Source organism: Toxotes jaculatrix, chromosome 23, assembly GCF_017976425.1.
Source record: "Toxotes jaculatrix isolate fToxJac2 chromosome 23, fToxJac2.pri, whole genome shotgun sequence".
NCBI classification, from domain to species: Eukaryota; Metazoa; Chordata; class Actinopteri; family Toxotidae; genus Toxotes; species Toxotes jaculatrix.
This window is the reverse complement of record NC_054416.1, coordinates 6,585,720-6,600,427: the sequence shown is the minus strand read 5'-3', so window position 1 is coordinate 6,600,427 and position 14,708 is coordinate 6,585,720. Positions and strand designations below refer to the sequence as shown.

Genomic DNA, 14,708 nt, shown 5'->3' with positions numbered 1-14,708 from the left:
AGACCAAGTGGGAGAGGATTTGAGACAAGCTTTCTCCAGCTGGAAAATCCTCCTAATGGCTCTTTTTTCTAAGTAAGTAAATAGGTTTAAGAACAAAGTTAGAAAAAGTTCATATCAGTGTTTTTATTTGAGTTATTTAAATCATTTCAGATTTTTAAAATTTACTTATTAGAGCCAAATATTTTTCTCAGGAGCTGGTGGAGACCAAACCAGCACTGAACAGAAAACAAATACTGGACTCACATTCATCAGGTGGTCAGAAATGCAAGCGTAAAGGGCAATAAGATGAACGACCACGCTGACCCAGAGGAAAACGAACCAGATGAAAGGGCTGAGTGAAAAAAAAACCACATCTCCTGGCCATTTCAACACATTAGAACACATGAAATCACCACAACAAATCACCCAGTGACTCACTCGTGTCTTGTTAATTTATAATAGTAGTTCAGAGTCATCCAGGATGAGTAAGCTCTTCTCCTACGAGGTGACTTAGTCACACGAGCCATTCATTTTTTATGGGGTAATGCTGAATACTAATGAAGCTGCTCTACAAATAAGATCGGATGGTACAGACATAAGGCTGAAGATTGTCTGGCTTTGGTGACGATTTTAAGAATTGCAGCCATTTATGTACAGTACAACCATGATTCACCATGGCAGGCTTTGGATTTCTCCCCGTGCCGAGGTGTGCATGTGGTCGTAGTAAAGGTCAGCTCCGACGTAGAATCTATGCCGTAGGCATAGCATAGCCAAGTAGCCTACGCCTTAGCCTGACAACCACCTCCCTAGAAATGTAATTACCAATTTCAGGCGTAGGGTAGCATCACATGTCGCCCTACATATGTAGGAGGTTCCTTTATTCTACATGGATATTTGACACACAGTAACATACTGAATACAAACCCCCATCTCCAGAAAACATACAAATAAAATAAAAGTGAGGAGAAAAACAAGATTTTCTAAGGCAACAACAGTCAAACAAAAGAATTCATCGCAGTGACAGCTGTCAGCGTCGGAGGCCTACACGGCTCGCTTTGCTAAGAGACTTCTGTACATCCAAAATAATGTCTTGGAGACGCTGCATTACATCAAGCCCCATGGTGCCACAATGAATAAAGTATGAGGGAAACGCAGGGAAAGTTGTTGGCTTCGGCAAACACATGCAGCCACTTCTCCCTGACCTAGATTTCAGGCATGGGGAGTAATTTTGTCCGTCTGCTAATGTGCTCCCCTCTGTCCCATCTTTTGCTTTCACCATCCCTAATTCTTTCCTGTGGACCGTATGAGACAGACGTGTCCAGTATATGGGTAAGAAATTTAAAAAAAAAAAGATTTTCTTCTTTCATTACTGTAGAGAAATCAGGAACGAGTGTAGCCACTGTTCCGTATCAGAGATTGTGTAAAACAGACCCACTTTGTTTCAACTCCTTGTTTACATAGCTCTCATGATTCACATATTTTTCCACTGGAACAGCAACAGGATCCTGTTATCTGGAAACCAGTTGAACTGAACACCTACTCGCACTCCTTTGCAATGCAGTAATACATTTTGCACAGTAATTAAGAGGAAAAAACTATAAAGTATTTCTCAAGGAAAAAAGCAAAGGTTTGAGAAAAGTCTGAAAAAAATTATTTTTCCTTCTGTTTTTCCATCTGCTACATCACACAGTTTATCTTTAGATCCCTTGGGGGGATCCTGACCCCAGGCTGGTAACTACTATGTTACTAAAACATCATTTTACACCTACTACTACTTTTTTCTCATAACCATGACTCATTTTTGTATGATAAAGACATTATGACCTAGATTCCCAGACATGCTCTGACCTGCCAATTACCAAAACTACTATGTTAGCTGCATCCCTGATTCAGTCCAGTGTACCTATGAATTGTGCTGAGAGCAATAGACCTCCTGTGATGCGTGATGCATGTACATGAGGGCTGAGGGCAGGGAGACTCGCTCAGTGTGGGTGGGGTGGGTGGGACAGAGGGGTGTGGGAGGTAATTTTTGCTTGCCCTGGATCCCCCTTCTCCTCTGGTCTCCGGGGCAGCAGAGCGAGGCAGTCATGAACAGAGTCATAATGACGGCTGATTGGGCAGCGGTCAGAAGGGGCTGGGGTCAAAAGGTCACGGCAAGAGCGTCTGCAAGTGTGGGGTGTGTTAGCGGGCAGGTGAACACCTCCGCTCCCGGGCCACGTCACACACTCTGCAGCACTTAAATGCAGGGCAGCAGGTCGATTGGATCAGATGATCTTTGCAGACCCAGAGCGGCGGGAGTATTTTCACCAATTGATTCCTTCCAGGAAGTAATAATTGCGTGGGGGAAGGGGTGAGACGGGGGAGAGAAATGATTTAAGCAGGTCATTAAAACCCACACATAGCTGTGCTCATTATGACTGAGTGCTGCCCGTCACCACACGACCACACGTTCACTGATTCACTCTCAGCTCCTCTGAAGTGTATGTCCATCACAGCATCATTTATGTCTAAATGGACTTCCATCACCCGTAAACTGTCCTTCAGCACTAACGAGCAGCCAAAAAACTCTCAGGGTTTTCTTTTTCCTCCCTGTGCTGAACCTGCGGTCAGGTCAAGCAAATATATGTACGTCTTCATCAATATTCAATGACGCAGCCACTGAGCTCCAGGGGATATGGGGTCATCCAGTCTGCTAGTACGTAGCTAACCTTAGAATGTCCCCTTCAACCATGGTATGGATTTTTACCCTCTGAACAGGACACACAGCTACTTCCTGAGACAGCACTCACTCCTGGGCTTAAATGGGCTTCCATACAACTACACATGCAATTGTTATGCAACCTTCAGGATAACTATGGTGAAAATGCTGCTACAAACACATGAACAAACACGCCCCCGCGGACGCTCTTCTCATCGCCCCGCCGCAGTCCCTGGGTGGGCCTTATCGTCTTTGACATTTGAGCCTCAGTGTGATGGCAAACTGTGTTAGAGAGACACTGCAGTGAGCACCTGTCCAGAAGGGACGACACGCAGCTCACCCCTCAACTCCTGCCAACAAATAATTCATACCACTAACATTTACTTTGTTCAAACGCTGCCCGCTATTTATCCACTGCCCTGCCTGTGAACCTCAAAGTGCCCGTCTACTTGGAAAACCACTCACCTTGAGGAAAAATGTTAAAATAAACGCATGACAGATTTCATGATCTGTAAAAACAAATTCAAAGACACTTCTTAAATAAGTAAAAAAAAAGAAGAATCTTTTGAAATTAAATTTCTGCTCATAACCCATGATGTAACATGGCATCAATAAAACTCACACAGCTCGGACCAAAACGTCTTCCTCTGTGTGGCTGCAGAGACGGACGCGTGGAGTTTCCACAGCAGGTTCCTCCACTGATGGACAGAGCGCTCACTGTTAATTAAAAATCTGGTTACTCGCTGATATTGAGTTGTTTGAACTCAGAAGTTCGTTTATTGTTGGGAGCAATTTGAAATTAAATGAACTAAAGTGTCCAGGAGGAATGATCCAATCAAAACGCATCATTTTTTATCTTCTTCAGAGGCCTGGTTGAGGGTCGGAGGTCACCTGGTCCGTGGGCGAAGGCACAGTGTTCAGCCTGCAGAGGGCAGCCCTGAGGGTGGTGGGCGTGAAACCAGCAGGGACGAGTTTTCAGGGCACCGGGAGCAACAGGTTTCCTCTTGGTATCCGCCCTGGAGGACTTCCTGTCCCGCCAGTCTCTTATATACACCCTCCCTCCTTCCACTGAAAGAGAAGGAACGACATGAACATTCAGGACTTTTCTCAGAGTAAAGTGCTCCTTCCAAAAGATAAAAATAAATCTGTTCTTATCGAGAAGCGAAGTGGAGGAGTTATTTCAGGCATCCAGGGTTCAAGAGGTAAACAACCTGTTTATTTTCTGCATAATAATAACAGATGACTGGCAGTCGGAGCACACTAAGGCTTGGGACTCTCCTGGTTGAATCATCAGAACAAAAGACGAGCAACTGTGTTAGAAAATGTCGTCCTTTTCTGGGGGGAGGATGACATTTTATGGCTTTATTAGAGAGGAGACAGCAGAGAGGTGACAGGAAATGAACGAAACGTAACAAAGGCTCTTAAAGGACGGGAGCCGACGGAGGGACGTCACTTAGCAGCCAGTCAGAGTCTTGCTTTTGCTGATCTGCAGTGGTTTAACTTCACTCTTTGCTGAAGTGATGCACAGGTGTACTCCAGGGCACCGTGACATCACTGTTGGACAGGTGGCTACAGGTGCAACAAAGCGTGTTTCTGAGCTGCTACTGGCATCTTCTCCACGGCAACAACACCCGAGGCTCACTATAGGAAAAACCTACAGAGTTTGTTACGTTATTGAGGAGATTCTTGTGTTTTTAAGTTCAGAAACACCAACAATTTAATGAATATCCTCTCACTTTGAAACTCGATAACAATTGGTCCAACCAAAGAAATAAACAGCTCACTTCATACAAGCAAATCCTCCCAAAATGAGAAACTTAAGTTGGGAAAAAAATCACTTTAGGGCCTTGGAAACCAAGAAATTGGAATATCACTGAATATTAAAGTCATTTTTTTATTATACAGCAGAGTTTTTTTTTCTTCGCAATCCAAGTCTTTCTAGTTCTCATCTGTTCTTTTGTATCTAGTCCACTGGAACTGGTAGTGAATTATTACCACCAGTGGAAATCAATAAGGGATAATGCACCGTCTTCAATGTACTTCTTGAATAAACCCGTTTTCCAAATAAGCTCATTCTTGACCTTGGTAATAGTAGTAGTCATCTCCATGGCAACTGAGCAAGCTCCATCTGCTGATGAAGATTATGAGATGTGGAGGACAAAAAGCAGGTGAGTGGACCTTAAGTTTTTTTGGGTTATATTTCTATTTTCAGTGAAGAATTTATCTGCCCCGCCCCCCCAGTGTCACATAGACTAACTGTGGAGATGAAGAGAAGTGAGGTCAGAGTACCTCTGAAGACTTGATGGTTGTTTTTGAGCAGCGTCTGAAGGCCTCCACACTCCTTCTTCAGGAGCTGCAGGGTTTCCTGCTCCAACAGCCCGGCGACCTCGCTCACAGAGAGGCTGCCTGAAGAGGAGGAAGGAGGAGGAGGAGGGGAGGATGAAAGATAAACATGACAAAAGAGCAGAAGGAGGTCTATCGATGTTACATTCATCAATACATTACCACACGGCCTCAGGCGTGCACAGAAATAATTTTTATCCGTCATAACGCACTAAAAAAAGAAGCATCCGATAAGGCTGGCTGGTTTGAGTCGATGTCACCGGTTGTTTTGCGAGAGGCAGAGCCATGACTGCAGTGTGACATCCCTTCAGTGAAAATGTTCCAGGAGTGAAGGGGTGATCAGTGCTATATACAGAACATTTTACAGGGGAATAAAAAAAACAAAAACACCTCAGTCACTGTCTTTCAGTGTTAGTCAGGGCTGTGAAGTGTGCTCAATTAAAGCTGCTCCAACAAGCTGTCAGAGCAAACGGCATGCATTTCACCGCTGCATCTCCCACCGGCCGTTTGAGAGCGTGAGTCATTGTCATCACTCCCCCACTGGGACAGTAATTTTAGATACCAAAGAGCAAAAAAGGAGAAAGAAGGGGTGAGGAAGGGGGGGGGGGGGGGGGGTATATTAAAGCACAGAAAGTCCCAAGCTCTGAGTTTAGCGAATCCTTAGCAGATAAATGACGCACCCCTTTATGTTCACAGGTCCCCGCCTTTGGGCTCCATTTCATCAGATTTTCTGAATTTCTGGCTTTGCCCCCCCCCCCCCCCCACCCCACCCCCCCAGAAGAGAATTCAATCAGGGCTGACCTTTGGTTTGTACAAATGACAATCTCCCCCCTCTTTACTCTGACATATTGGAGAGGGACACAGAAGAGGCTTTCTAATGCTCCTTTGTGCTGTTTCATTACAATATTTGACCCAAATCCGCAGACATCTTAATGCAATCTTCATCATACTTTTACACCAAATCTCTGGTGGCACTTCAGGCAATCCCTGTTGGATTAGAGATCAGTGAATATGAGAAAATTTCACCGTGAAATATATTGCCTGTGCCTCTGATCTAAGCTCAGCTGGTCAAAGGAAAATAAGTTTCAGTTTGTTCATTTTTAAATTTACAGTGAATGAATTACAACAGAGCTACAGTGCGACAGTTTTCAGTTTTCCAAAACATATTGTCCACCCAAATAAATCCCAAATTTAGCTGGTCAAATTGCTGAGTTAATCCCTAAAATATGCAACACACTCCCACTTTCACAGACACTCACACAGCCAAACACAGTCCTGTGCTGCAGAGTGTGAAACTGGGCAGACTGCCGTCCTACAGCCCAGACGCCAGGGAGCTCCAGGCCTTAATATAATATCAATACACCGTTTAAAGCTGCCCTTTACTGCCTACACTGTTAATGGGGATTAATGGGAGAAGGGCAGTATTGACAGAGTAGAATCTGTTTGGACTAAGACCAGGCGTGGACGATTATTAATGGCTTGGCTTGACGTACAGTTGGACTTGTTTAAGGTTGAATGTCCCCCTTCCCAATGACACCCAGCGATTGATTGCTTGTCGTGGAGGACTGTTTTGGCTGCTTAAGTCAATTCAGAATCAGGCTGAGTGGAGAAAAATTAGCCCTGAAGTACAGGAGCACTCATTTTATTATCTTTCCAAACTTGGAAATGCTCAAAAACAGAAAATAAAACAGTGAGAAAATCTGCTACACAAAAATTTGGGTTGTTTATTTCTGACTTTTCTCAAACCTTTTTTTTTTCTTCTTGTGAAATACTGGAGAGTTTCCTCAGTGAAATTAAAACAATCTGTGAGGGGAACATTTCTCTTTGGTTGAACTATTCACAGCTTCTCAATAATTTATTATTTGCTGTTTTTCAAAGTCTTACATACTAATGAAATTAATATCTTTGGGTTTGGGGTTGTTGGTTGGACAAAACAAGCAATGTGAGTATGTCAACTTGGACCCAAAGAATTTATGATGGGCCTTTTTCACTATTTGATGACATTTAATAAACCAAACAATACAATCGATAACGAAAAGAAGCATTAATTTCAGCCTAATTCATCAAAAGTATGAGAACTCAGCAACAGAATGAGTGTTTTTCTAGGGACAGATCTGTAAGTGAGGTGTAACCCTGGGTACAAGTGAAGGGTGGGGCGGGTGTGGAGGATGATGATGATGATAAGCACAAATCATTGCCGGGTCTTCTGAAGGACTGTGGGCCTTAAGTGTGATGGGAAGCACCCACCCTTTAATAACACACTGCACCCACTCCCTCTTCGACGCAAGCTGTTTCCGCACCACGGTGGCGGCACACAGGAGCAGTATAAAGAACACCGACATCAGACTCACTGCACCTCTGTCGCTGGCCTGCCAAAAGCACATCTAAGACATTTTTACTGATTTGAGGTCTGGTGCTGCAGAACGTCATGCGTGTCAGATCAGCACGATTACATAACCACACAAGCCCAGTCAGCAGCACAGCACGCATGAATTAGTAACCTGACTCATAGCTACTGCAGCCGGATTCACGCGTTCACACGTTAACTGCTCAAAACACCAGTGAGCTATACAGCACTTTAACTTCAGGACACAAACATCATATTATGTAACAGCAGCAAGGCTGGTGTTGTTCGAATGCCAAACCAATGTTCTTTGAGAAATATACACATACACACATACACATATGTGTGTTTTAGAGATCTGCCGATACTCCAGAGAAACTTTTGTCTAACAAAAGTTGGACTTACACCAAAGCCGGGAAGCTATATGAGAACCTTGAGTATCATTTTTAATATCAAAATTTAAAAGATTATAATATCAAGAACCATGACAGTAAAAATGGAGAGAAACTGAATCTCAGAGGCCTTTCCATGACTCTGGGGCCCTCCTGGATCTATTCAATATAGGCTGGCTCACCCTGAATTTACCCTTTGTTCTTACACAGCAGATAACTGGTTGGAATACCTCAATACAAATGCATACTCATGCATAAATCATAGACGGTGGTGCATTATTCATCCAGTCATCTCTATACAGAGTTACACTCTCCCTTTATTCGCTCTGCCTCATATTTTCTATCTCTAATTTCAGCAGTGACATCCTGACAGGGAATTTTCTGTTTTAATCATAGTAGTCCTCATCTCCTTATCTCATTCACATGGTGCGTGTCTGTGTGGCAGCGGGGGTGCAGAGGCGTTGACAAAGGTGATGCGTGGGTGGTGTGTGAGTGAAACAGTGTGTATATGTGTGTGTGATGCGGCGTGTGGCACTCTCTGTACCGTGCGGTGCAGGAAGTGGCTGGCGGAGGGTGAGATACAGAGTTCAAAGTGGCGTCGCTCTGTGTCACGAAAGGCCCCGCCAACTGATGCCGAGAGGAGACAGGGTGGTGATGAGAGAGGTGGTGGTAGCGGGGGGGGTTAGATGGGATGATGGAGGGGGGATCAGACGAGAGGACTCAGGATTCAGAAGCTGCCAACGTGCGACAAAGAAGCTAGAAAAATATTTTAAAGTACTGACGGGTAATGTGAGAAGGTATTCACGCGTGTTATCTGGGAGGTGTTCAGGTTACATCTATACTGCCCCACAAAGGCAAAACACAGTTACTACACGTTTGGACAAAACTGAGTTAAAGGAATAGTTTGACCTTTCGGAAAATATGCTTATTAGCCTGCTGAGAGATCTGTGTGTTTACCACACGGCTACAGCCAGCGGATGGTTAGCCTAGGTTAGCACAAGCAGCAAGGGAGCAACAGCTAACCTTGTCCACTGCTAGTCTTAGCTAAAAAAAAAAAAAAAAAAAAGAACCTTGAAGGCATAAAATGAAGGCACTACACCCTTTGTAGCTGTTAAGCTGTTCTTTTTTTCAGCTCCACTCCATCTTTAGATTCTGCCTCTGTAGGACAGTATAGCTGCCCTGCAACAAATATTACCAAGTAATGAATCCTGAAACCCCAAAAGTGCAGAATAATAAGACTGGATCAGCACTTCACAGATAATGTGTCCTACTCTGAACCTGTTCATCACTTCAGTAGCAGCTCGTGTCCAGGGAGACTTGTGTGATTTGTTTTGTTTATCTCTGAAGCTTTGCGGCTGTCGTCGTGTTGCGGTTTACCTCCTCGGTTCCAGTCACTGGAGGAACCCGCGCCGTCATCCACAGTCATTCCCAGAAGAACATTAGCAACCTTCAGGACAACGCCGTCGACAAAGTCCCGGGGGAGAGCGGCGCAGTTTCGAACCATTTCAACCCTGTCTCGGGGCTGGAACCCGGCTCCCCAGCTGCACTCACTGGGGATCCTGTCACTGTCTGCATTCCCATGGCAACCGTCCCCATCATTTCTGATGTCTGACCCTTGACCTGTGACCCCAGGTGTGGTTTTTCGGCTCTGGATGTAACGAGCTCTTCGCTGCTCTGCCTCGGCCTCATCAGATCGCTGATAGTTTCTCGACTTTCCTACCAAACACACCTGCGGAATAAAGAGCTAAATGTCAGGAGGACTCCCATGGGTGCAACATGTGGCAGTAACTCACTTATTTTCAATAAGTCACAAAATGAAAGAATTAAGGCAACATTATCTAACAATGATAACAGTAATTTTGGATATGTCTGCTGAGTCTCAGGGAAAAGAACTTAATTATTTTTTCAGACAATTCAGTGATCTCATGAACCATTAAAAAAATTCAACTTTCAAGTAATCACCTAAGAACTATATGTTCATCTTCCAATACTGTTCCCATGTGTGAAACCAAAAGAAAATGAAATAAAAATCTCTTCCAGCATCACTGGTCAGAAACCTGTAAGTTCCAAGCCCAGTAAAATACTTTTACTTTTACGTGTCCACGTGCATCATGGCTATTAATGGCTACCAGCTATGAAACAAATGTCCCTTTGTGGACAATAGAGACTTGATTTATTTCCTTCCGTCTGTACTAAATGAGGCTCAGGTGGGATAAAGGCAGGGATACACAGCTGGGCCTGTTTGAGGAACAGGAAGACATTTTATTATAATTTTGTGGAGAGATCCAATGACTCCCTTGAAAGACTGTCTTTTCTTACAAGAATTAAAAAAGAAATATTCACGGCATCGCTGCTTTGTTGGAAAGTCACTGTGAAAAGAGACAAGAATAATCACAGACAAACAGATGACATGCAACTAAAGATAAAGAAGTTTGAATGATGAGAGTCTAATAAAAGATGCAATCAAGCTGCATTATGGGAACTGTAGGATGCAGGGACTTTGCAGTGGGATCAACACCACAGACTAAAAATCAGGATATCCTGGCCTCTGCTGCTTCAAAAGCATTTAGTAACTTGTTGTGGAGACTAGATTAAAAGGGGGGGAAAAGACTATAAAGTATGTAAATCACACAATATGACAAATGTTTACTGAAGTAAACACACAAGCTGTGAGGATCAGATCTGACTCTGGACTTTGAAAGCCTACCCGTTTGGTGGACGGTATCCTCAGGCAGTCCTCCTCAGTGTTGAAGCCACTGACTCGGCTGACCTCGCTGATGAAATCAATGTATTCTTTATACTGAGACTTCTTACACTGACGTCTCTGGTATTTTCCATAAAAGTCAAAGAAACAACAGGGGAGGACGAAGTACCGGCAGGAGTAAGATGACCTGCAGTATGAGAGAAAAAGACGTGTTCTTACTCTGTGCCAAAGAAAACAATGATCATAAATCTTTAGTGGTGAATGTACTGAGCGCTGCTTATGTTCATTTAAGTATTATTCCAACTGTTTTCAAGGCTCTGAAACTGAAACTGTTCAGCAGAGACGAGGCAGCAATCCACTGCAAGAGATTATCGTCTGCTGTCACATTAGAGGAAAAGCAGATTTCTCAGACTGAGGCTCAACATCGCCATCAGGTGGTCGCCTTAATGAACATGCTCGTGAACTGACATGCACAGGGACACACACATGCACACGCATATTCACACATCCTCCCTCTGCCCATAATGTTATTCCAAACTGGAGAGATCAGCTGGCACTTGAGCTGCTGAGTGAGACTGTGTCTGCTGATGACTCGCCTGGCTGCTATAACGGGGATCCACGGTGTGAGCTCGTCCGAGTGGTTCCCAATCAGCCAGTCCGCACCCGGGAATAAGCAGCTCTCACTGGGAGTAATTGCCTTTTCCTGAAATAGCAAAGACCCAAAAAGCACAAGAGCGCCTAAGAGCAGGGAAGATGTACACTGGCATGATTTGATTCTCAATCATTTAATGGAAATTGTCTAAAAGGAAAACTTTATATCTTCTCCAACTTTTAAATGTATCACACATCTGTCAGTGTGATATTTATGATCCCTTATTTAGTCTTTGGGTTGGTTGATTGTGTGGATCCAGCTGAGACATTTCAACAGACAGGCCCAGCATTACACACGGTGTAAGATAGAAGCACTGAGGCCTGTGACGTTCACAGAGCTTCCAAATGAGGGTTTAAGACTGAGAACATCGCCCCTCAGGGCCTCTGCCGAAATCAGTCAATAATAGATGACCTGAAATGGAAGCAGTCAGCAGCTTGTTGTCAAATGAGCGACTGAGGCCGAGAGGAACAGAGGAGAGTGCAGTGGTTTTGGGGACAGGGTTCCCTGCAAACGTGTGTATGCTTACAAGAATTTGTCTGAATTCAGGTTTTATCTCAGGCTGCCACAGACACCTCCATCATGTGACATAAATCCCCCGTTTCATGTGAAAGGATAATAACACTAATTAAAAACCTTAATATGGTTACATTTAATCCGCCTTCTTCACGCTCAGCCCGCTCACCTCTAGCAGAGTCTGGGGGCCGTACGTGTCCCAGATCTTCCTCCTCCGAACGTCGATACCCTTTCCAGGGTGCTGCAACACAAGATGGCGTGACGGTCAGCGGCTAATCGGCCTCAGCCACATTCACACTCTGACTATCAGCCGCTGTGTGTAATTTCAATTACAACTGTCCTAGTTTGTGATTGGAGATTAAGGCGACATGGTAGTGTGGGGGTTTAATATATTCAGAGACATGAATCCCGTCACCTGGACTGCGACCAGCCCCATGTCATTGATTAAGCTGCCGGAGAAGAGAAGATAATTGAAAGACCTCTGGCTTTGAGGGGCCCGTGTTTAAAATGACAGTTTATCTGGATTTTAAAGATAAATTGCCCGTAACTCACCCCTTCATTGGTCAGTATGTGAACCAGGAGGCCGTTTCCACAGCCGAGGTCCACAAAGGACTGTCTGGATGTGAGACCTTTCTCAGCTCGCTCCTCAGCCCATAGCACCTGCACAGCACAGAGACAGAGAATCAACACTTGTGTATGTTCATGAGGGCTCTCAATCATTGTAGTGAAACCCAATTTACAGCTACAGTGTGACACCCGCTGCTGCTGCTGCTCCTGACACCCTTTCACCTGTTTCAGGGATCACACATGGATTGATTTAATGGGTCAAAGTCATTTTTCACACTCAAATTGATTGACCCACAGTTGGTTTCACAACCACATGACAACATGTGACAGATAAAAAATGATTTTCACCCACACAAACAAGTGTGGGCACGTTTGTGTACTTGGCAATGTTAAGTTAAAGCAAGGGCAAGAAGATATATGAGCCACGAGGGTTGCAAAAGAACTGCTTTTCAAGTCGCTTTATCAATCTTCAAGACCCACTTCAAGCATAAAACAAGTTTACTTGACCCACTAAAACCAGTGAAAACCAGGTCTGAACCCACCAGGAGATATGTAGCTATGGCAACATCCTCATAGACAAACTTCTCAGGATCTGTCACCTCAGGCCAAACCTGGAGAGAATATGAGCCAAAAAAAAAACCATTCTGAAAATACACTACATACAGCGAAAGACACACAGACAGGCCTCAGAGTGTCCAGTTTCTTCACCTTGACCATGGCCTTGTACTTGTCCTTCAGCTGCTGGTACACGAGGCTGTACTTCTCCACCGGCAGCAGAGACAAGGTGCTCTTGAACTCGCTGCTCTTGCGCTCGGTGGCCCAGCGCACCAGCTTCGGCAGCAGATCCGAGGACAGCCAGGGCAGCTTGGGGTACGCCACGCCATCAGAGAACCACACATCTGGAGTCAAGACGTGCAGCTCCAAGGACCTGTCCATGAAACCAGAGTCACTGGAGTATATGTAGTATCTTAAAATGTTGTCAATACAACAAACTGAATCTACCTGTAAAGGACAGGTACCGGTTTCAGACTCACCACTCCTCACAGTCCTGACTGCAGAGCTGAATCTGATAAATGTTGCCCTTCTTTAGAGACAACTGTCCTTCTGCGTCCTCTTCCAGTGGAAGAAAGGTCACTTGTTGTCTGCTAAAGTCTAAAGAAGACAAACAGAAAGGGTTTTATATCAAAAGAACAGAGCAGACAGAGCCTTTCATTCAAGTCCAGCTCTCACCTCTCAGCACAACTTCTTTATGCAGGCTTGTCCCATAACTGTTTACTTTAGGAATAAATGTCCTGACAGTGGAGGACCAGGGTTTGTCCCTTTCGTGTGTCTGAGTAGGTGAAAGCTTGCTGGTCAGGAAGGTTAACACATCATGGGAGACTTCAGAGACAGGGACGCCCAGCAGGAGCCGTACATCCTCTCCGTCCACGTCTCTACTCTCTGTCTCTTTAACCCCACAAAGACGCTTATTGACAACATGAGGTTTCTTTATCCACACGTCTACAGCTGACCAGAAGCCTTCGGGAAGAGTCCTACAATCCCCTGGAAACTTTATATCGAATAGTTTTGGCATAATTGAGCTTCAGACACGACATGAAGAAACCATGTGTTTCCAATCTGAGAACGGACTTCCGGGGACTTTTATTTTTGTATACGGAAGGTTCTGTTAAAATAAATAAAACTGGCTTTTAAAATTATTCAAATAATTTTCAGAATCACATCTTAGCTTAAAAAAATATATATATATCCGGCTTTAGTATCAGTTCAAGGAGAAGAAAGATGTTGTCGCTCTGTGATGACGATTCCTCAGTCGACAAGTGATGTTACAGTGATGGCACAGCAGAGGGCGCTGTTGGCGTTTGTCTTCAATTCAATCTTTGATGAGTTACAAGGCACCGCCTGGTTAGAGCACTGCTGAACGCAGCCCGTCCCTAAGGCGGCGCAGCACAGCCACTCCTGTTCGCAGCGCCCTTTGAATGGCCACTCCACTGATATCTGTTGTGCATGTTGAGTAACTCAGGCAGCCAGGGAGGAGCGACCAGAGGAGATACGGTACCAGGAAGTGTAAAGTGCAGGCAGGCCCCTCCACTCTGAGCTGCCTGGTTCGCATTCAAATGAACAGCCAAGTGGGAGGACACACACACAAAAAAAAAAATCCTGTCAAACTTGCTCTGCAACAAGGAGGTATGACGGAGGGAAAAACAGAGCCAGGAAAACCATTTGAGTTTCTTTATTTGACTCATAGCTCATGGCAAGTTTCGTCTGAGTTCAAACGTAAGAGCTGAACATGGTCAATGGAGAGAATTAATTGTGTTATTTATAGTAATAATCTGCACATCAGTTATGACTAATTGGAATTTTGTGCTAAACCATATGATTAGACATGGTGGCAGTTAAAAACATGTTTGTGTGCTCTGGTCAATTAAGGGAAATAACACATCACATTACAAGAAATTAGGCAACAATCAGAGGGCAATTAACTTATTATTGCTTTAGTTACCAGTTTATTAGGTACA

At 44.4% G+C, this 14,708-nt stretch overlaps 1 protein-coding gene across 1 annotated transcript; it reads right to left on the bottom strand.

The window, feature by feature from the left end:
• Nucleotides 1–212: 212 nt before the first annotated feature.
• trmt44 (tRNA methyltransferase 44 homolog) lies at nt 213–14,004 on the bottom strand. The gene is made up of 11 exons (XM_041031767.1): nt 13,423–14,004; nt 13,227–13,344; nt 12,901–13,120; nt 12,735–12,803; nt 12,178–12,285; nt 11,795–11,866; nt 11,057–11,163; nt 10,464–10,647; nt 9,134–9,485; nt 4,967–5,083; nt 213–3,745 (listed from the first exon to the last, which is right to left on the bottom strand). Exons 1-11 carry the CDS (start codon nt 13,763–13,765, stop codon nt 3,513–3,515), a joined length of 1,923 nt encoding a protein of 640 aa, XP_040887701.1. The 5' UTR covers nt 13,766–14,004; the 3' UTR covers nt 213–3,512.
• Between the last annotated feature and the right edge of the window lie 704 nt (nt 14,005–14,708).